The 20,540-nt window shown below is 44.1% G+C and overlaps 2 protein-coding genes across 4 annotated transcripts; one reads left to right on the forward strand and one right to left on the reverse strand.

Annotated features, from left to right (window-relative positions):
- Positions 1-4,179: 4,179 nt before the first annotated feature.
- On the forward strand, positions 4,180-14,135 carry LOC101781917 (PH, RCC1 and FYVE domains-containing protein 1). 3 transcript variants are annotated; one of them, XM_004971316.2, is made up of 6 exons: positions 4,180-4,490; positions 5,234-7,265; positions 7,346-7,492; positions 7,900-8,444; positions 8,846-8,921; positions 10,751-11,509. In XM_004971316.2, the coding sequence occupies exons 2-6, from the start codon at positions 5,340-5,342 to the stop codon at positions 11,219-11,221; spliced, it is 3,165 nt and encodes a 1,054-aa protein (XP_004971373.2). In that variant the 5' UTR covers positions 4,180-4,490; positions 5,234-5,339; the 3' UTR covers positions 11,222-11,509. The 3 variants fall into 3 exon arrangements, with proteins under 3 accessions (XP_004971373.2, XP_012701777.1, XP_004971374.1); XM_012846323.2 differs by lacking the exons at positions 4,180-4,490; positions 5,234-7,265; positions 7,346-7,492; positions 7,900-8,444; positions 8,846-8,921 and adding an exon at positions 14,000-14,135 and having other exon boundaries at positions 10,033-11,242; XM_004971317.4 differs by lacking the exons at positions 4,180-4,490; positions 5,234-7,265; positions 7,346-7,492; positions 7,900-8,444; positions 8,846-8,921 and adding an exon at positions 12,334-13,071 and having other exon boundaries at positions 10,034-11,242.
- A 766-nt stretch (positions 14,136-14,901) lies between these two features.
- Positions 14,902-20,360, reverse strand: LOC101782723 (glycosylphosphatidylinositol anchor attachment 1 protein). The gene is made up of 8 exons (XM_004971318.4): positions 20,198-20,360; positions 19,777-19,876; positions 18,971-19,121; positions 18,795-18,886; positions 18,432-18,528; positions 17,118-17,970; positions 16,893-17,026; positions 14,902-16,004 (listed from the first exon to the last, which is right to left on the reverse strand). Exons 3-8 carry the CDS (start codon positions 19,060-19,062, stop codon positions 15,116-15,118), a joined length of 2,157 nt encoding a protein of 718 aa, XP_004971375.1. The 5' UTR covers positions 19,063-19,121; positions 19,777-19,876; positions 20,198-20,360; the 3' UTR covers positions 14,902-15,115.
- Between the last annotated feature and the right edge of the window lie 180 nt (positions 20,361-20,540).

The following is a 20,540-nucleotide window of genomic DNA, read 5'->3' on the forward strand; positions in this document are numbered from 1 at the left end:
CAAAATAAAAGTTGTTTACTTAATCTGTCGAATCAACACTATTAGAGGCAACTTTCAATCATCTTCGATCTCATTGTACGTTCAACGACCAAACTGCTACTTGTATCCAAGTGTATCCATCAGCATGCACGCCATGAAAATTATTAGCTCCAAGTTGCAGCACCGAGCCAATCCACGACGATTGACTGGTTCATGTTTCTTGCAAACCAAATCTTGTCATCAGCCACCGATCACTACCTACTACATATATATACTAGTAGGTCAACAAGCTAATCTACCTGGTCGGTTGTGATATGATGTTAGCAAAACCAATTATACTACTCATATATATCCTCTCCAGCGTCACCTTCTTCGATCGGTACTAACAAACACAAATAGCTAGATTATATTAAAACAAAAATAAATACAAATAAATGTACCACCTAACTAGTAGAGCTAATTGCAACTTCTGTATATATCATTTCGCTAAATTTGTTGGTACAAAGCTTTGCGCACGATGGCCATCCTGATCGATATGATTTATATATGCTGGTTTGTACAACCAACTCTAGCTCGATCGCTCAAGGACTTAGAGTAACTTCAAGAGTTCTCAAAAAATTCTTCCTCAAAATGATGTATTTCATCATTGAGGATTATGCTAAAATTTTCTTTCCCAAAAACATATCAACCCATAACAAAACGCTAATAACTGCCCCCAGTATTTGCCACGTCATCGTAATTGGACCTACATAGCCCCCCTCTACCTCCACAACAGAGCTCCGTCGCTCCTTTGAGCAGAACTCACCGCTAGCCAAATCCGCCGTATCCTGGCCACCTCCGTTCGATTCCTCGCACCAGCAGCTTCCCCTCGTCGTTCCGCATCCATTTCACCCATATGAAAACACAGACGGGGAAGACCCTCGCCACCTGCTCCGCTGCGCGCCTGTGCCCGGGATTCCAGGAGGTAGAGGCGTAGGGCGGCGAGCGTGTGCACGGTGACCGCGAGGCGAGGGGCGCCCAGCCCGACGCAGGCGCGAAGCACCTGCGGGAGGAGGAACCTGTCTGGCACGGCCCCCACGGCGCGCATGGACGCGAACGCCTCGCCCACCGCGTCCCACCGCCGCGCGCGGACGCAGGCGTCGATGTCCCACTCATCGTAGGGCGCGGCGAGGTCCCCCTCCCGCTCCTGCGTTGGCTGCGCGTGCGCATGGCGCGGCGACACATGCCCCTAGCTCCACAGTGCACCGTCGAGTAGGTAGCGCTACTGAGATGGAAAGAAGAGAAAAAAATAATGGATTGGGGGAGGAACGCTAACGCTAAAATATACGTGGTGTATGCTGTTTTTTAGCGTCGCGAAAAAATTGGGGAAGGTTTAGGTGGACTGTTGGAGTTCGTTTTTTCTCTTTTTTTTAAAAAAAATATTGGAAGTAAGATTAGCGACCTCTCGAAGTTGCTCTTAGAGGCTTTCGGTTTTAAGTTTCCCTTTTCCACAAATGTGTTCAAGTTGTGGGTAGTACAACCTGTAGCATGATGCAAATATATACTACAATATGTTAAATCTAATCTTGGAGAATGACTTATTGGGTGCCCAAGCTGCTGCAGTAGATTTTTTTTAATCCCCCTTTACTATTACAACATTATGGTATGATAAGAGAAGTGGATGGATTAATTACTGGTACTCTTTTTTTTCCCCTCATGTGACTTTGTGAACTATTTAAAATGAAGAAACCTTACATTGACATAACATGGAACACACGTCCATTCCTACTAGTTAAATCCTAAAGCTTAAGTTGATGGCAAAATGTGGACAATTCACTCTGTATTTCAACGCACGAAAACTGTTTTTTTTCCCTTTCAATCTCGGGAGTGAAATACATGCATGGTACATTCGTGGAAATTTAAAGACGAAACGGCATCATCGATGTGAAATTCACAGGTTGAAATTGACATAAATTCTTACAATGTTATTCTTTTTTTAAAGAAAACAACTCCGATACAATCTACTAGTAATTACATGTAAAGGGCGGAAAACATGCGACGGATTGCTGGGATAAAGGGTAACACAACCCACAGGCGTGCGGTGCACACCAATACCCAAGCAGGTAGGAGTACGTAGCAACAGCCAACAACTGAAAAGATGGCCGGTACATGGGAGACATATGTGTAACACGATGCCATTAAATTATTCCTTTTCAGTTTCAACCCCTTGGTTGTCGATATTGTCTTCCTAATAGATGTTTCAAGCAGTTTTGGGGTGTTTAGTTCCTGACCACACTTTGGGGCCGTTTTGGATGGTAGCGTCTAAACTTTAGTTCTGTCACATCACACGTTCGGATGCTAATTAGGAGGATTAAATATGAGCTAATTATAAAACTAATAGCAGATTCCCTAGGCTAAATCGCGAGATGAATCTATTAAGCCTAATTAATCCATCATTAGCGAATGGGTACTGTAGCACTACATTGTCAAATCATGGACTAATTAGGTAATAGATTCGTCTCGCGATTTAATCTAGGGGTTGTGCAATTAGTTTTATAATTAGACTATGTTTAATACTCCTAATTAGTGTCAAACAACCGATGTGACAGGGGCTGAAATTTAACTCCTCCCCGCCAAACACCCCCTTTCCCCGCATCTAACCTCAGACAAGTACGATGTCCCTAGCTTGGTCTGTATTGTGATGAGTCATCAGACGGTCAGTCTGTCCTCCTGGATCAGGCCTCCCTGATTCGGTCCATCTTGTCAGTTCATGGGTCCCTGTAAACTGTGGAGGCAAGAAAAGAAAAGGCCATGGATGCACATGCTGACCGGACCAGCTGACGGTCCACGATCCTGCCACCTCGAGCCAAGCGTGCGTTCACCAACAAGCCAACGAGAATCCTTTTTTTAAAAAAAACCAACGAGAAAAAAAATTCAACTTGAGTATTTTTTTTCTAACCTCGCTAACTAGAGGTGTTTGATCCTTGGCCTAAAGCTTAGTTTCGGTGACATCAAATGTTTGGAGGCTAATTAGAAGTATTGAACATAGGTTAATGACAAAAATAATTGTATGAATGAGAGCTAATTTAAGAGATGAATCAATTGAGCCTAATTAATTCATGATTAGCAAATATTTACTGTAGCATCACATGTGATAATCATGGACTAATTAAGCTTAATTGATTCGTCTCGCCAATTAACCCTCATTTATGCAATTATTTTATTATTAGCCTACGTTAATACTCTAATTAGCATCAAACATCCAATATGATCTGAGCTAAGCTTTAGTCAAGGATCCACACATCCCTAAAATTCATTCAAAATTCCCCGCTAGCATATGGATGGACTAGGGATCACGGGACTCGCACCTCCGATCCAATCAAATCACACAATGCAAGTATGTAGCATATCAACTAGCTAGCACGCGTAGTCACGGAGTGCTAGTATGATTTTAACCTAAGTACCAATGCCAATGGACACATGGACCCGTGATTTAGCATATCAACTAGTTAATTCTGAAAGCTTTTCAAATGATTGATTCATCAAGCTAGTTATAAGATGTGCAGGACCTCTCTCCATCCTAAATTACAGGTTATTTTAGCTTTCTTAGTCTAAAGGGGTGTTTGGATAGCAGGGGCTAAAGTTTAGCCCTGTCACATCGGATGTTCGGATGCTAATTAGGAGGACTAAGCCTAATTAATCCATCATTAGCGAATGGTTACTGTAGCACCGTATTGTCAAATCATGGACTAATTAGGCTTAATAGATTCATCTCGCGATTTAGCCTAGGGGTTGTGCAATTAGTTTTGTAATTAATCTATGTTTAATACTCCTAATTAGTATTCAAACATCCGATGTGACAGGGGCTAAAATTTAACACATACCTTCCAAACACCCCCTAAGCGCATATATTTTACTATGCACATATGCATGATAATATCTATGTACTATAAATAAAAAAATTAAAACGGTTTATAATTTGAAACGGAGTAAGTAGCTACTAGGCTCTCCGTTGTTGTAATTGCACGACTACAGGTTGAACATGGAAGAAATGTTCATGTTATTTCCGAGGACTATTTATAAACAAAACCTTATAAACAAACTATTTATTGAGGAAATCTGGAGATATTTTTGAATTGAAACTAAATCTGGACTGATTAGCATGCTGTTGAAGGAGATGTACAGTGTTTCCCCCCTAACCACGGCCGCAGAAAAATAGGCAAAAGTGAGAAGCAGCAGAGCAGGCAAGGTTGCGAGGACCAAAGCAAAGACTCGCGAGAGAAGCAGCGGGCAGCAGCAGCCGAGCTCGACTCCCCCTCCCACTCCACCACCGCCGCTTCAGATTCCAGCGGCGAGAGGCCGAAATCGAGGCGAGGCCACCGCTCGGCGCGCCCTCCCGCCTGCTTTCCTCCCGGCTCCAGCAGGCAGGCCAGCCTGCCAACCGAGCGGCGCACCAGCCAGCCGCCGTCTTCTTCTAGGCTGCAGCGGAGCGGAGATCCACCCGGAGTCCCCACCGCTTCCTCCTTCTCCTGGTAAGGAAGCCCTAGCTTTGCTCGTGGATGGATTGTCCTAGGACCGGGTCTTGTCCCGCGGGATCTTCCCCTTTTTTTCTCCCTTTTCCTGCGTGACCAATCGAACCCGAATCTTACTAACTGAGATTGATTCCTGCTCCAATCCGTTCAGTTTGCGGCGGAATTCGTTTACTGCGCTACCTAGGGGAAGCTTGCTTGTTTTCCCCAACATTTTTTGGGGGGACTCAGCTGAAATTTCATGTCATGATTGTAGCGCCCCCCCCCCCCCCCCCCCCCCCCCCCCCATTTTAGTCATGCCTCACTCTGATCCCCACAATGCATGTTGGTTTCAACAAGTACCATACATGTTCACTAGATGGCCAGTGCTTCGACAAATAGCTATATTCCACCGCTCCACATGACTATGCATATCAGAATCGTCACAAACAATCTATTATATTGCAAGGTCTGTTGTGTGTGATTCCTGTCTAGGCTTGTACCTTGCAACTGCTGATGTCAACCCAGTGTGCTTATTTCTAAACCCTGCCCTCAACACACCAGTTTACTAATATTCCTGAGCGTTTTTGGTTCACAGTAGAGCGCTCACATTTTATCTCTAACCATTTTCAGAATCACAGCACCCAACATTGCTCCATGTTTCCTTGTTCCCTGCAATTTAATTCAATTTCAATTTGCCTTACCATACCAATTGATGTGCTACGGTGGATTTTACTTCATTTTTGTTACATACATAATATGTGCAGGTTCTACGATATTCAATCAGAGCTGTTGGTACTGTCAGTTGCCCCTATGTATTGCCACCGTTCTTAAAACTCCATAGTAGTTACTTGGAGATCAGATGCGACAAATATGCACACCAAAGGGGCTTCTTCAGATGCCATCAGAGTTAGCACATCTAGTGCCCCTAGTACATCAAGTCATGGTTCTGCACAAGATGACTATGATTCCTCAGGTGACGTGTACGTGTGGGGTGAAGTCATTTGTGACAACACCGTAAGAGTTGGTTCTGACACGGTAATCAGGTCAACTGGGAAGACCGATGTTCTTCTGCCTAAGCCCTTGGAGTCCAAGTTAGTTCTTGACGTGTATCATGTGGATTGTGGAGTCAAGCACGCTGCTCTGGTCACAAAAAATGGGGAAGTGTTTACATGGGGTGAAGAATCTGGGGGCCGTCTTGGCCATGGATCAAGGGAAGACTCTGTTCATCCTCGTCTAGTCGAGTCGTTAGCAATTAGCAATGTGGACATCGTTGCCTGTGGGGAGTTCCACACTTGTGCGGTCACAACGGCTGGGGAACTGTACACCTGGGGCGATGGAACACATAATATTGGACTTCTAGGCAATGGTACTGATGTAAGCCATTGGATTCCTAAAAGGATTTTAGGAGCGCTGGATGGTCTTCAAGTTGCCTATGTTTCTTGTGGGACCTGGCATACAGCCTTGATTACATCAAGAGGCCAGCTATTTACCTTCGGTGATGGTACATTTGGAGTCTTAGGACATGGAAACCGTGAAAGTATTTCGTGTCCAAGGGAGATAGAGTCTTTATCTGGGTTAAAAACAATTGCTGTTGCATGTGGTGCATGGCACACTGCAGCGGTTGTAGAAGTTATAGTGACCCAATCCAGTTCAAGTATATCTTCTGGAAAACTCTTCACGTGGGGAGATGGTGACAAACATCGGCTTGGTCATGGTGACAAGGAACCAAGACTTAAGCCTACGTGTGTGGCTTCACTTATTGATTACGATTTCTACAGGATAGCATGTGGTCATAGTCTCACTGTAGGCCTGACAACATCTGGACAGGTTCTGAGCATGGGTAATACTGTTTATGGTCAACTTGGGAATCCCCGCTCAGATGGCAAACTTCCATGCTTAGTTGAAGATATTATGAGTGAACATGTTGTCCAAGTTGCCTGTGGTTCCTACCATGTTGCAGTCTTAACAAATAAGAGTGAGGTCTTTACATGGGGGAAAGGGGCCAATGGAAGATTGGGCCATGGAGATATAGAGGATAGGAAAATACCTACACTGGTCGAGGCGTTGAGAGACAGGGCTGTTAGGCACATAGCTTGTGGCTCAAACTTCACTGCAGCTATATGCCAGCATAAGTGGGTCTCAGGAGCTGAGCAGTCGCAGTGTGCTTCATGCCGGCAGCCGTTTGGATTCACCCGAAAGAGGCATAACTGCCATAATTGTGGACTTGTCCATTGTAATGCATGCACCTCGCGTAAAGCTCTGAGAGCTGCATTGGCTCCTAATCCTGCGAAACCATACCGTGTTTGTGATTCCTGTTTCATGAAATTGAACAGTGCGGCATACTCCAGTGCAATTAATCAAAATAAGAGGAAAGAGGCTGTTCCTCGCCACTCTGGTGAAAGCAACCCTGATACTAAATTGGCTAAAGCAATTGTACCCAGCAATTTGGATATGATTAGAAGTTTGGATAGCAAGGCAGCAAAACAAGGGAAGAAAACTGATGCACTGTCATTTCTTCGGAATCCTCAAATGACTTCACTTCTTCAGCTAAGAGATATTGCTTTATCTGGTGGAATTGATCTGAACAAATCAGTTCCAAGAGCAGTTCGCACATCAGCAGTTCGATCTTTGAACTCATCTAGGGCCGTTTCCCCTTTCTCTCGCAAGCCTAGTCCACCACGTTCAACCACACCAGTCCCAACAACTCATGGCCTTTCTATTGCTAAAACTGCTGCTGACAGTCTTGCAAAAACTAACGAGATGTTAAATCAAGAGGTTGAAAGACTCCGTGCACAGGTATTGAGGTTGATTTATATGCAAGTACGTACCTTTGTGTTGTTACGCGGACAAACAATAAAATTTGTGCACCTTTTTAGGTTGATAATCTGAGGCACCGCTGTGAACTTCAAGAACTTGAGTTGCAGAAATCAGCAAAGAAAGTACAAGAGGCCATGACACTGGTTTCAGAGGAATCTGCAAAGTCTAAAGCTGCTAAGGAAGTCATAAAGTCCCTAACAGCACAGGTAATACCGACTGGCGTAGTACATTTATGCCTTCCTAGCGATAATGTTGCTTTCCCGTCGTATTCATTGCAAATAAATATAATTAGCTATTAAGATTCCCAAGACACTTTCTTCATGCAAACGGTATTCTGGTGCTGGTTTGATTCTGTCAACAATCATATTAACAGAAGGCGTATATTTCCTATTGCAAGAACAGCAATGGCTTCATGTCAGCAAATTACACATTCAGAAAAATGCAGTACTTATATATCTGACCCAAAATAAATTTGTGTACTCTGTACCTAGCTTGTCAAAATATCGATGCGAGCTTATTTTATCCTGGCAAAGTGCCAACTTTCTTTGGTTGTTTAACTGAGATTGCTTTCTCTGGTGATTGTTGCATGTACCTTTTGCTGTGGCTTGTTTAGCTCAAGGATATGGCTGAAAGCCTACCTCCAGATCAGGGAGCCTATGATGGCAGTGAAGCCAAACAAGTGCACGTTCCCAATGGCATCGAGATGTATGCTTCTATTTACACTAGCATGAATGGTATTCATCAGCCACGAAATGAGTCTGTCAGTGCTGTCAGCACACCGAGCCTGAATATGGGACGAGCGTTGCATCCAAATGGAATCTCAAGTCAACATAAATCACCAGGAAGTATTAGTGAAAATAGCGAAGTGAGTGCTCACAGCCATAGGGTTTCAGGCCCTCCCGACGCTGAAAAGTTGAATAGAAGGGGACATATCAGTAGTGATGAGATGCTGAGTGCAAGCAGTAGAGCAGATGATAGCAGCAGCCAGGATGGTAGGTCCCTTTTTAATGGTGAGGATGGCTACAAATCTCGAAGCGTGGTATCAATTCCCAGCAACCAAGTCCAGGCTGAGTGGATTGAGCAGTATGAGCCAGGTGTATACATAACACTGACAACTCTTCGTGATGGGACCCGAGATCTAAAGCGCGTACGTTTCAGGTAAACAATTGTCTTCCGCCTTCTTTCTTAGTGCTGCCAAGGTTATTTCTTTTTGTTTATTTCATTTATAATTAGATGCATTACTAGTCGACTAAATTAGTAAAAATTGGATTTGACAAATCACCTTATAGCTGGAATGTAGCGCTGCAGATCACCTCTGTTAGCATAGAGCAGGCACAGTATGTAGAACACAATATAGAAGTCTGTTTCCCCATAAAGAGTATCAAATGGCACAAAAACTTAACCAATCAATTGACCCAGCGGTATGAAATGGCACAAAATATAGTGGATCTTGTCATGAACCATGAAAGGGTTTCTTGCTTCTGTGCACACCTGTTTGCACTTAGCAGCGACTAATTTGCCACTGTCTTTCTTCCTCGTGTCATAAATTTTCTGTGCAGTCGAAGGCGGTTTGGGGAGCATCAAGCAGAGAGCTGGTGGAATGAGAACCGCGACAAGGTGTACGAGAAGTACAACGTAAGGAGCTCCGAGCGAGTCTCGTCGGCATCCTCAATCCGGTCAGCTCGATGACCTGCTACTTCCTGGCAGTTGCCGGAGGGGGAGGGTACGAAGCGCCAAAGCCCGTCGTGGCAAGGCCTTGAGAAATTCTTTTTGGCCGTGTAATGTCGATAATTCTTGTTACTACTTATTGTTTTGAGATTTGAGTCATATAATTATCCGTCCAAGGGCTGGTTAGCTAGCCCTGTTCCGATGTAATGTACATAGAGCTGTGGTGCAGACTAGCAGAGGGAGGAACAGCCCATTGGTCTTTGTTGTAGCCAATGCAGGTGTAAAGAAGTTGCAACTCTTTTTTCTATCTTAATCCATGTGTTTAGTTGTTTACATGCCTTACATCTTCGATGGAACAACTTTATTTGCGAGCATGTTATCTACTCTCTTTGCATAACGTCGTTGAATTACTGATCATCTTTTCTACAAATTTTTTTACAAATCGATAAACCTACAAGTACAAATGTTTTGCAAATAGATAAACCTACAAATATTTTGCAAATAGATAAACCTACAAGTTAAATTTAAAGTACATTTGACAATAGATATAATGATACATATTTTATCTTAGTTAACTAACTCGTTCAATAGATATTGGTGGTCAAAGTTGAAGTAGAAAGATATTGGTGGTTAAAGTTGAAGAGGGGGGGGGGGGGCGTTTGGATACCACGGGCTAAACTTTAGTCCTGTCACATCAGATGTTCGGATATTAATTAGGAGGACTAAACATAAGCTAATTACAAAACTAATTGTAGAACCTCTAGGCTAAATCGCGAGACGAATCTATTAAGCCTAATTAATCCATCATTAGCGAATGGTTATTGTAGCACCACATTGTTAAATCAGGGACTAATTAGGTTTAATAGATCTGTCTCGCAATTTAGCCTAGAGGTTATGTAATTAGTTTTGTGTCCAAATATTCGATATGATGGGAGCTAAAATTTAACCCCCTCCTCTCAAACACCCCAAAGAAAAAGAACGGAGGGAGTATGTGATAGACATTTGCAAGAACGCTGTCTGGTTTCAAGCTGATGAGAGTCCGGATGGCCGCAGGTTGCCGTGGCGCTCGTGTTTCTCGTGGGGCCCGGCGGGACAAGTCAGAGCTGATTCAGGAGGATCCTCCTCCCCCACACCCCCCAAATCCACTCGCCGAGATGCCGCCGCCGCCGCCTCCCAACTCCAATCCCCGCCTGGCGCTGCCCGCCATGACCCGGTCCCAGGCGGATCCCGACCTCCCGTCCCTCATCTCCGACCTCACCTCCCTGCTCCTCCACTCCCCCGCCGCGTCCTCCGGCGCCGCCGGCCCCGTCTTCTCATCCTCCTCCCTCTCCATCCCCACCCCCAAGCACAAGCCCGCCACTCCCACGACAGCCGCCCCCACCCCGCTCGCGCGCGCCGCCGTCGGGGCCTGCGCGGGCGCCGCCGCGGGGGCCTTCACCTACGCCGCGCTGCTCCCCATCGACGCCGTCAAGACCCGCCTCCAGGCCTCCGCCGCGCCCTCCGCCACCGCCTGGCAGGTCTTCCTCGACATCCTCCGCACCGACGGGCCCCTCGGCCTCTACCGCGGCCTCTCCGCCGTCATCTTCGGCTCCGCCTCCTCCTCCGCCATCTACTTCGGCACCTGCGAGCTCGCCAAGTCCCTGCTCCGCCCCCACCTCCCGCCCTTCCTCGTGCCCCCGCTCGCCGGCGCCAGCGGCAACGTCTCCTCCTCCGCCATCATGGTCCCCAAGGAGCTCATCACCCAGCGCCTCCAGTCCGGCGCCGCCACAGGCCGCTCCTGGCAGGTCCTCCTGCAGATCATCCAGGCCGACGGCTTCTTCGGCCTCTACGCGGGCTACGCCGCCACGCTCCTCCGCAACCTCCCCGCCGGGGTGCTCAGTTACTCCTCCTTCGAGTACCTCAAGGCGTTCACCCTCAGGACTCGCGGCAAGGACAGACTCACGCCCGGGGAGAGCGTGCTCTGCGGGGCTCTGGCCGGGGCCATATCCGCCGCGCTCACCACCCCGCTGGACGTCGTCAAGACGCGCCTCATGACAAGGGTCGGCACCGAGGGCAGCCGCACCGTGCTGGGCACCATGAGGGGGGTCGTCGCCGAGGAGGGGCTCGTGGGCCTGTACCGTGGCATTGGCCCCAGGGTGCTGCACAGCGCCTGCTTTGCGGCCATAGGCTACTGCGCCTTCGAGACCGCAAGGCTTGCCATTCTGCAGCTCTACCTTGAAGGCTGCCAGAGGAAGGCTGCAGCACAGCACAGCACAGCTCTACCGTGACATGCTGCTGCCACTTGATGAGTATGCCCTGTTTTCCTTCATTCCTTCCTTGAGGGAAGTTATCATTATAACTGTTGCTGGTTCTCAGCCTGCTAGATTGCTAGTTTTGGGGGTGTCAAGTTTTGTTTCCCTTGCTTGAAGTAGATGATCAGGCGTATGCTGCATTTCCCTTGCTTGAAGGCATTTCCCTTAGCATCATCAAGAGTTGGTTGTAGAGTTGAATGAACAATATCGGGCCATAAGTTAAGAGCTATAATACCAGGCAGGCAATTGACCATTTCGTTACTCTATTGCTCCTACATGTCTTTTACCGTGCAGCTGGTGGAATGATTTTACCAACTTTTAAGTCTGTTTAATAATATCACTCAACTTTTGTAAACTTGTTTTTTGTATCATGGGACTATGGTTCATGCTATATGATGTTGGCTGGACTGGCTCAGTTGCATGAACTATGGTTTCGCTATCTCTATGAGTGTAGTCAAAATGGGACAATTGGTTATATGAGTAGGATCTTATAATTTAGTGTTTACATTAGTATATAAACCTTTCAAAAGTGGCAGGAGTAGTGAATACAGATGAAATTCTCTAGGCACTTGTTGTAGGAGAAATCTGAACTCGATCTATCTCAAGACGCAACTTACAAGCACCCTCTCGAACTTCATCCTCTAGAATCTTGTCAACATCATACAAGCATGAACTATGTGTCTTGTGTTGAGCAGCTCCTTCCTGCTGCCCTTCAAGTATTTCATTGCTTTACAGACTGTGAGAGACCAAAATAAGTTCAGAACAGTGGGAACAGATTGCAATAAGAATATATCACTGCATGATTACCCCACGAGCAGGTTGACACCACACTAGCCAGCTGATCAGAGTCGACCTTCCGAAAGCATTGCATTTGCCTCTGCAGCATATTTTTTCATTTTATATTATGGCTGGCATTATGCACTGGTGCACTGAAACAGGGAACTCAAAATAAAAAATGGATGGCCTGAATCTTCAGGGGCCGGAATGTGGCCTTGTAACCTGATCTTTTTTTATATATAATATTTTTTTTCGAAATATTTTTTTTATATATAATAGTACCCTGATCTATTGAAGCATGCAACAAACAGGTCATGCTGCTTGCCATCTTCGTCAGGTGCTCTGTGAGGATCTGATTTTGTAACCATTCCAACAGCCTCGGAAAGGGGCTGAATGGATGATCTGAGAGGAGAGCAGAACATGAGAAATCTTTCAATATAACCTGTAGTTGAAAAGAACTGAATCATCAGAAAGGGGAAAGAAAAGAAGTGACCTGCGTGACTCGATCGAAGGCACAGGAAATGCCAAACACTTGGTGGACTTGTTGGATATTGTAAGGCGTAGACCTGGTGGTGTCGATTAGATCCATGACAGGGACACATGGACTCAACATGTTAGGTCTTAATGTTAAAAAAAATTGTTAGTTCTGGTTCAACCCATATTAGCTTAGCCTCCTGAACTCATTTGGAACCTCCGGACTAAAAATTAGTCTGATGTTTGGATGCCAATTAGGATGGTTAAACATGAGCTAATTACAAAACTAATTGCGTAAGTCGTAGCTAAGTCATGAGTAGAATCCATTGATTGACCTTGAAAAGAGCTGCTTCGTTGCATCTACTCTGAACACCCTTGTGTTCCTCTTCTTGAATATTTGTGCCTATTCTTGAATATTTGTGCCAATATGTACTTTGTAGCAGGTGATACGAATATGTGCATGTACCAACATGGTGGATTTATATATTCATTTTGCCCGTAGCAATGTACGGACATTGAACCTATCTTGAAAAGACTAAATATAAATTTAATATTTGTTCTTTTTTTCATATTAATTATTGTCTTGTTGAATGCTATGTGTATTGCAATACAAATATTTTGTTGCCCGTAGTAACGTACGGGCATGATCCTATTGACTTGTAACGTGATGCCCTATGTTAGAAAAATATGTTAGAAATTTTTGATGAACATGATTACTTTCACACATCTTTTTATATCTAAAATCAATTCCGCATTAAAATGTTCCAAATCTATGATATGAAAATGACCATGAAAATTTCTTAATATAGTTTTTTTAACGTAATGCATTATGTTCTGTATTTGGCCATAAAATTTAAATTTAAAATTCAACCCATACATGCAGAAATAGAAAAGGAGGTAGATTAAGCCAACTGAAATAGTTCGTGTGAGTAAATCGATCCTAAATTTTGCTTAGGGGTTAAACGGACAAAGTGAATAGATGAGAGGAGTAATCCTTGAGCTAAAATTTAGTCCGTGATTATATATGCTGCTATATTCTTTGTTTTCCACAAAAATATTTGAACATCACCAGCTATAAATGATTTAATTTGTGATCTGTTATAGATAGGTAATACAGTGGTATTTTCATGCTCCGGCATAGCTATAGAACGCAAGGGGTATATTACAAAGTTTGTGACTTCCGCAAGATTGGTTAGAGCTTTCAATGATCCAAAACTTACCAAAAAAGGCGATGATAACTTCGGTGCTGGTGCTCTCAATCACGATTTACTAATTTTGTGAGTGGAAATCCTTTACTATTATGTTTACTTCATATAAATGTGATACTATGTACTCTTTTCTTGCTTTTCACAATTATAGATTCAAGTGCGCCATGAAGTCCACCAAGGTTTTTTGGCACTAAACTATATCTCAGAGCCAATAAAAATGATGTTCTACCTATGTATCTATGCTTCGTTTTAATTAAATTAATCCACGTTGTCTGTCACCATTTGTTTGTGTTAGGCTTGGGAAGGTGGGCCACTTTTTAGTTTTGATGGGAAATTTTGTTGGCATGAACCATTTTTTGGACATGAAGAAAGCCTTTTTCCTACCATGGGGCACAATTCTCGAGCGTATGGAGCAATTTTGGACTTCCATGCTAAAGAAAAAGAGGTCTTCCACAGCTGAGAAGTTTGGAAAGAGTCAGGTATGTCCAATTGATTTTTATCCTCCATTGGTTACTCTATCATATCCCACTTTTCCTTTCCATTCATAATATGACTAGGTAAATGACTAGGTAAATAGTTTGGTATGCCAAACAATATATGAAGTTTATTTGCAGTCTTGTATGCAATAATTTGGATCATTAGCTGTTGTTAGTTTTCTCTTTTACATGTGTAGTTGCTTTGCATTTTTCAATGTTAACTTGCTTCTTGACACATCTACCAAGATATTTGCTGTTGTCATATTTTTTTTGTTTCAATGTTGAGACTGTATGCTTGTCCTTGTTAAAAGGAAATGTGCACACTAGAAGACATCATCGTGTTTCCCAATTCTTGTAATTCTTTGTGACTTTGCTCAAGTATCTTCTGCTCTCATGAATTATTTGTATCCAGGTCCTCTTTTAGATTTCGTTCCTTGCCTACGATTCTACCCATGCAAGGGCTGAACAAGTGGCTGCCAGACCTGGAAGAAGAGTATGAAGATCAAGAAGGCAACATCTACAACAAGAAGACCTACACTGACCTGCAGCGGCAAGGCTTGATCTAAAATTATAGTTCAAGGGGCTCCTGCTACTGAAATGTTCAGGCTGTTTGGAGCAATATTTACCAGGATAGTTGCTGTCTACAGGTGTATTGGCCGTTGGTTACAAAGATGATGACATGTCGCGTATGTTCAGTTCTACAAAGATGAGGCCATGTCGCTAATCTCAAGTTGCTCAAGCAGCAGCCTTCTTGTGAAAATCAGCCCCCGGCTGTCGCTCTAAAGAAAGGCAAGCCTTTACCAACTCAGGGAATCAGTTCCGTACAATGACAAACCATGTAAATGGTCGGCAGGTCAAAAATAGTCAGAAATATCTTCTGCACTGCTGTCTACACTTTCCAATTTTAAAATAAAAAGGTCCTAGAGACCATACGGCTACTCCTGCTTCATCTTCGATTCCGATTGGCGGCATGGGTGCAGCAACACATGGATGCAGAGCAGCCAGCAGGGGAGATGGACAAGAAACAGGTACAGATACGTCGCGCTGCTCCATTCCCACAAGAACTCCATCCACACCCAGAACTCTCCAATGTCTACTGTCCAGGACCCCTTGGACAGCCCTTTCATTATCAACAATGCAGCTGGAGGAAAACCTAACACGGCAAGAGTTATGTTTGAAGCCAACAGTGCTGCACGAGGAAGGAAATTTATCCCAGAGCGAGCCTTCAGAGGCCGAGAAAACAGACACATCGGGATCACTATCAGAGCCCCAAGCTGCGCTGTGGCAAAATTTATGATTGACATAAGCCCAAGTCCTATGGAGATGGAAGTGATCATTGTAGCTTTCAGAAGTTTCCACTCAACACCAGCTGAGTATGGTGAGCCGAACATGACATAAAGGGCAACCAGTATGACGATGGAAAGCATAGCCCAGATCACTGCACTTTGCATCGGTGTGGCATCAGGGATCTGAGTAATGTAGTATGGAAGTAGAGAAACGACAACTGCCCAAAGTTGGATAACAAGCAATACTTTTGCAGCTTGAAGCCATTTCCATGATCCACCCTTATTACTCTGCAGAAAATGAGCACTGCCATTTGCTTTACTGTCATCAATTGACTTCTCTGCCAATTTTTCCATGGTTTTACTGCCATCAGCAAGAGCAGCAGCAACTATTGGGAGGGGTGCCAAAAGCAGTGCAAACGGAATCATATACACACCAACAGAAATGAACTTGCTTGGAGCTGTAAGGAAGTAGAGGAAAAAGGACTGATGGAACTTTTCAAGCAGATTATTTACTGAACGCACCACTCCTTCCACTAACCTGAATCAAAGGAATTTCCAAACACATTAAAAACTTCTGCTGTGGCCATGATAGAATGTAGATCGAACAAATTTTGCAGAAAATGAAAGCAAAGCTGTTAACATGCCAAGATTTTCAGGCAGTGGCAACATAAAGGTTAAGACCATGTTCCAGTGCTCGGTTCGGTGCAAGAAACTCATCCATCCGTGCACCCATTTTCCATTGGGTTTAGTCACGAAAAAATTGTAGGCAAAACCAATCTGTTATGGTGTTCCTCTAAGTATTACCAGTTCATGCTAACACTTTCATTCCTCCAACTTATTCTTGATATACATAACTTATATGTACTATTATCGATAAGGCCGCATATGCTACCATTCTTACAAAATATTGCAGCTATCAAATGCTCCGGAGGCGCGTATAAGATCCAATATAAGTAATTGTAATTTTGCCTGCTATGTGGTTCAATCTACTAACATGCAATCATCCTGTAAGAATTTGCAAGCTCATGTTGGAACTTGGAAGCGAAACAATTTTCTGTTATGCTCTATGTTCCTCGGAGATTATACAACTTCTGAAGTTGCTGTACACACTAACAACAAACTTGTGCAAATAATACTCATTGCTGTGAAGTTCTGATAGAAACAGTTGCATGCCTGAATGCACGGCAGAGTTCAATAGCCTTAGTTATCCGATAAGAAGAATACAGTAACAAGAATGGCAGGCCTAGAGTAGTTATAACCTGTCAACCTTCACAAAATGTTTTGTTATGTTTTATGAGACTAGCAAACACACAGAGCGACACTTGTGCAAAGTTGTCTAGTCAACTATTCATTGCAAGTCAATAATCACAAGACACCTCTTATTTCTAACAATAATGCAGCCTGAAACAATACAACAAGAACATACCTTCCCCCCCTTAGAAGAAATAAAGATTTAGCATTCTCATTTCTGACATTAAATGTTGGTGAAAATTCTAAAGAAACTGCATCAACTTGATAATCACGGAAAGCGCCATGGGATCCTGTAGGCACTCCAAGAGCCTGCATCAGAGAAACCACATTAAGAAGGGATTGTAGAGTTACAAAGGAAAGTGTTGTTCAAGTTGAAATAGGAATGATTAATTCCAATTACCTGGTTGTATATAGAGTTAGCAAGGTTTGCAGTCCCCTCCACATAATCAGGGACTGTGATATCAAGCTTCCAGTCTGGATTTATTTTTCTTAACACAGTCCCAATGGTATGAAAAAATTCAGCAATAACCCTAAGCCATGCAGAGCTCAGCAAAGAACTAAATGCCGCGATGTTCACACGAAAACCTTGTCTGTGAACAGCTAAATAGTGTACGACATTCAGAAGGTCCAAGTTTGGCATTTGTCCATTAGATGCCTCTGCATACATCATAACACTATCTCTGTCACCATATCTCCGGGTTTCACCAACTTTAAATATGAGAGCAGCAGCCATTGTTCCAGCACGTTTGAAAGACTCAAATTCTGCCTTTTCTGTATTGCCATCATATATATGATCTGCACCATATATCTTGGTATCTAATATCACGGAATGACTCAGGAACACTGGATTATGGTACTGGTTTAACCATGCAGAGACTGCAGTATACTCTCCAAATTGTGAGTCTGCGGATAGCCACACAATATCCTTCGACAGCCATGCTGCTCGGCTTAAGAGGGAGAAGACAGAGAAACCAAGGGCCAGGGATAATAATTCATTTGAGTGAACTCTCTGAGAATTATAAGGAGTAACTAGCACTATCGCTTCTTTTCCATCGCCTCGAGGAGCTCGTATAATGCCAATAGTGTTTATCCCAAAATTGATGTCAGTGCCGTTAGGTTGTATTGCCATGTGATTCGACGTGGAGGTGAAGAACTTCAGAGGATGAAAATGCTTGCTATGAGGGAGGAACTTATGGTAACATACTTCTGCACCCAGATCTTCTATTTGTTGTGCAATGAATTTTGCCATATTTCTGTACATAGAACGAAAAATGTGCGTTGAAGCAAAATCAGATAAAGCCATTTACTCTTTGAGATCCTAGGATTGAAGTAATTTACTCCTTGACTTACTGTCACTTATTTCAAGTGTAGACTTTCATTTACATGTAACTTTCTTTAATTAATCAACTTAGCTCAGAACAAACTTGTACTCATGTTTCTTATGAAACTGAAAATCAGCTCTTTGGCTATTAAGACAGTAAACTCTAAATTTTGAGTTACATATGTGGATTCTACATGCATGCTTACAAGTACAACTAGAATGCAGCAGCAAGCATGTATTTCATCATATAAAGCCCCTCAGCAGCAGGCTTGAAATTTTGGACTAATAAAAATAGAACTACATGACTTCTGTATACAAACATTGATGCAGATGAATGTTAAAGATGAAGGAAGCTACACATGAAGCAAGATAATTCTATACAGAGTAACATACATGCCACCCATTGAATCCCCAGCCGCAGCTTCAATTCCTTTCATAAATCTGTTTGCTTCAATGGCATCTTCAGTAGAAAATAATGGATTTGCAGAGCCTACATACAAAGTTTTATTTTTAGAGATCATTTATAAATAGAAGAAGTTCCAAAGGGGAGTCTCAAATGAAAATCATGCCATCATTATTTATCTTTTTTTAAAAAAAAAACTCAACCACAGAACAAGTTCCAAGCAAGTTGGGGTAGCCTACAGATGAAACCCACCCAGAGCCACCGGAAAGAGCATAAAAAAGAGGTAGCAGTGGTAGCAGCAGATTTGCATTCATAGGATCACACTTACAAAAATAGAGAAGAGGGTGAGTTACCAGGTATAAGAGCATTCTCCGAGAGGTATGTGTTTTTGGCAAGTGAAGGGAGGAGGAGGAGCGCAATAATGCCCGCAAAGCAACAAATAACACTGATCCCAAATGGTGAAGAATGCATTAGGGAATAAGAAAGGACCGAAGGAAGGATTTAGACTGCAACATGAGGCAAGGTGAACCTGAAGAGGATGTGGTGAGAGGCAAGAAATACACCAAGGCGAACAATGAGCCGTGGCTTCGGTTGTGTCTCTTGCTTGGCTGACGACTCCATGACTGCAATTTAGTTCTTATATAAGAATTATCTTTAAATCAGATCAACTATGCACTCCCCTGCAAAATGAAATAAGCACAAAAACATCAGCAGTTTGAAAAGAAATTTAAGGTCAATTCTAAAATATAATCAAGCTTCCTTGTTGTCATTCTAGAGTCCCCACTTTTTTATAAATGAAACCCCACACTCCTCTCTAGAAAACAGGCACATGCCACAATGAAATAAATTACTATGTTTGGATCAGTCTTTTGTCCTGAACCATATAATTTGAAACAGATGGAAGGTTTAGTAATATTTTCACAGCTAAACAACTTTTGAATCTGGACTGACAATAAAGCAAGAGCAAAACGCGATATGCATTAACTTATCAACATCAAACTCATCCATGGAGAATGTGATAATTAATGGTCAACACTCTTCAAATATCAACGAAGGATCAATTGAAACCAAAACAAAAGAACCGATAGCTAGTTTGTTGGATCCTGATGCAAGAAGAATGTGTAGCTGCAGTCATAGAACCCCCCATCATTAACTCTACAAGCTAATGGTTGGAATATCCATTGCATAAAGAAACATCTAATTTTTTTTTATCCTTTTACATGAGACGGGTTCACCTCAGCTTTCACTTAGAGCATACTGTTCAACACAACTACAAAAAGATCTGATTTTTTTTAATCATAACTGGAATTAAGAATGCCAGGTGCGAGCATTTACCACAAAAGAAACGCATCCCGCCGATGGCACGTGGGTTGCGTTGCCCTCGGTGCCGAGTCCTCTCGAGATCCTTGCTGCCCTCCCGTGCGCGTCCTGTGGGCTGTTGAGAAGAGAAGCAGTAAGTGGTGAGCGCGCTGCTCTGATTGGTGGAGGGTTTGGATTTGGAGGAACACGTGCTAGTGCTGGTAGATTGAAGGCGGCTGGAGAATGGAGATGCTTGTATAGTAGGAAATCCCGTAGGGAGAGAAGTGGCGTGTGGGAGATGAGCCCCTGCCTGTTATTTTTGCGTATTTGGACAAGGTAGGAGCTGTATCATTGGAGTTGCTGCTTGGTGATTTGCTCTAGGGAGAGAGATTGAGAGGGAGTGCAGAGGAGGGAGCTGCTGCTTGCTAAACTCAGATCCATGGCATTCTTGGCGTACCTGGAGGAGGTTGGCGTCTTGGGGATGGTCTCGACGGTCGCCGTCCTTGTACGAGAGCCCGTCCTCTAGGAGGCTCCCCAGCCGCAGCCGCTCGGCGAGGCAAGGCCGCGCGCCGCCCCCTTCCGCCTTGGCCGCCTCCGCAGCCGCCTCGAGCGCGGGCGGCCGGCTGCGCTCGCCGCTCGCCGGCGAGGGGCGCGGGCGGCCGGCGCCCGGCGGCGCTAGCGGGCGACTGGGCGAGGGGCGAGGGCGGCCGGCGCCCGGCGGGGCTCAGGGGCGAGGGCGGCCGGCGCCCGGCGGGGCTCGCGGGCGGGGCGACAGGGCGAGGGCGAGGCCGCGAGGGGGC

This window comes from Setaria italica, chromosome V (genome assembly GCF_000263155.2).
Source record: "Setaria italica strain Yugu1 chromosome V, Setaria_italica_v2.0, whole genome shotgun sequence".
NCBI lineage: Eukaryota > Viridiplantae > Streptophyta > Magnoliopsida > Poales > Poaceae > Setaria > Setaria italica.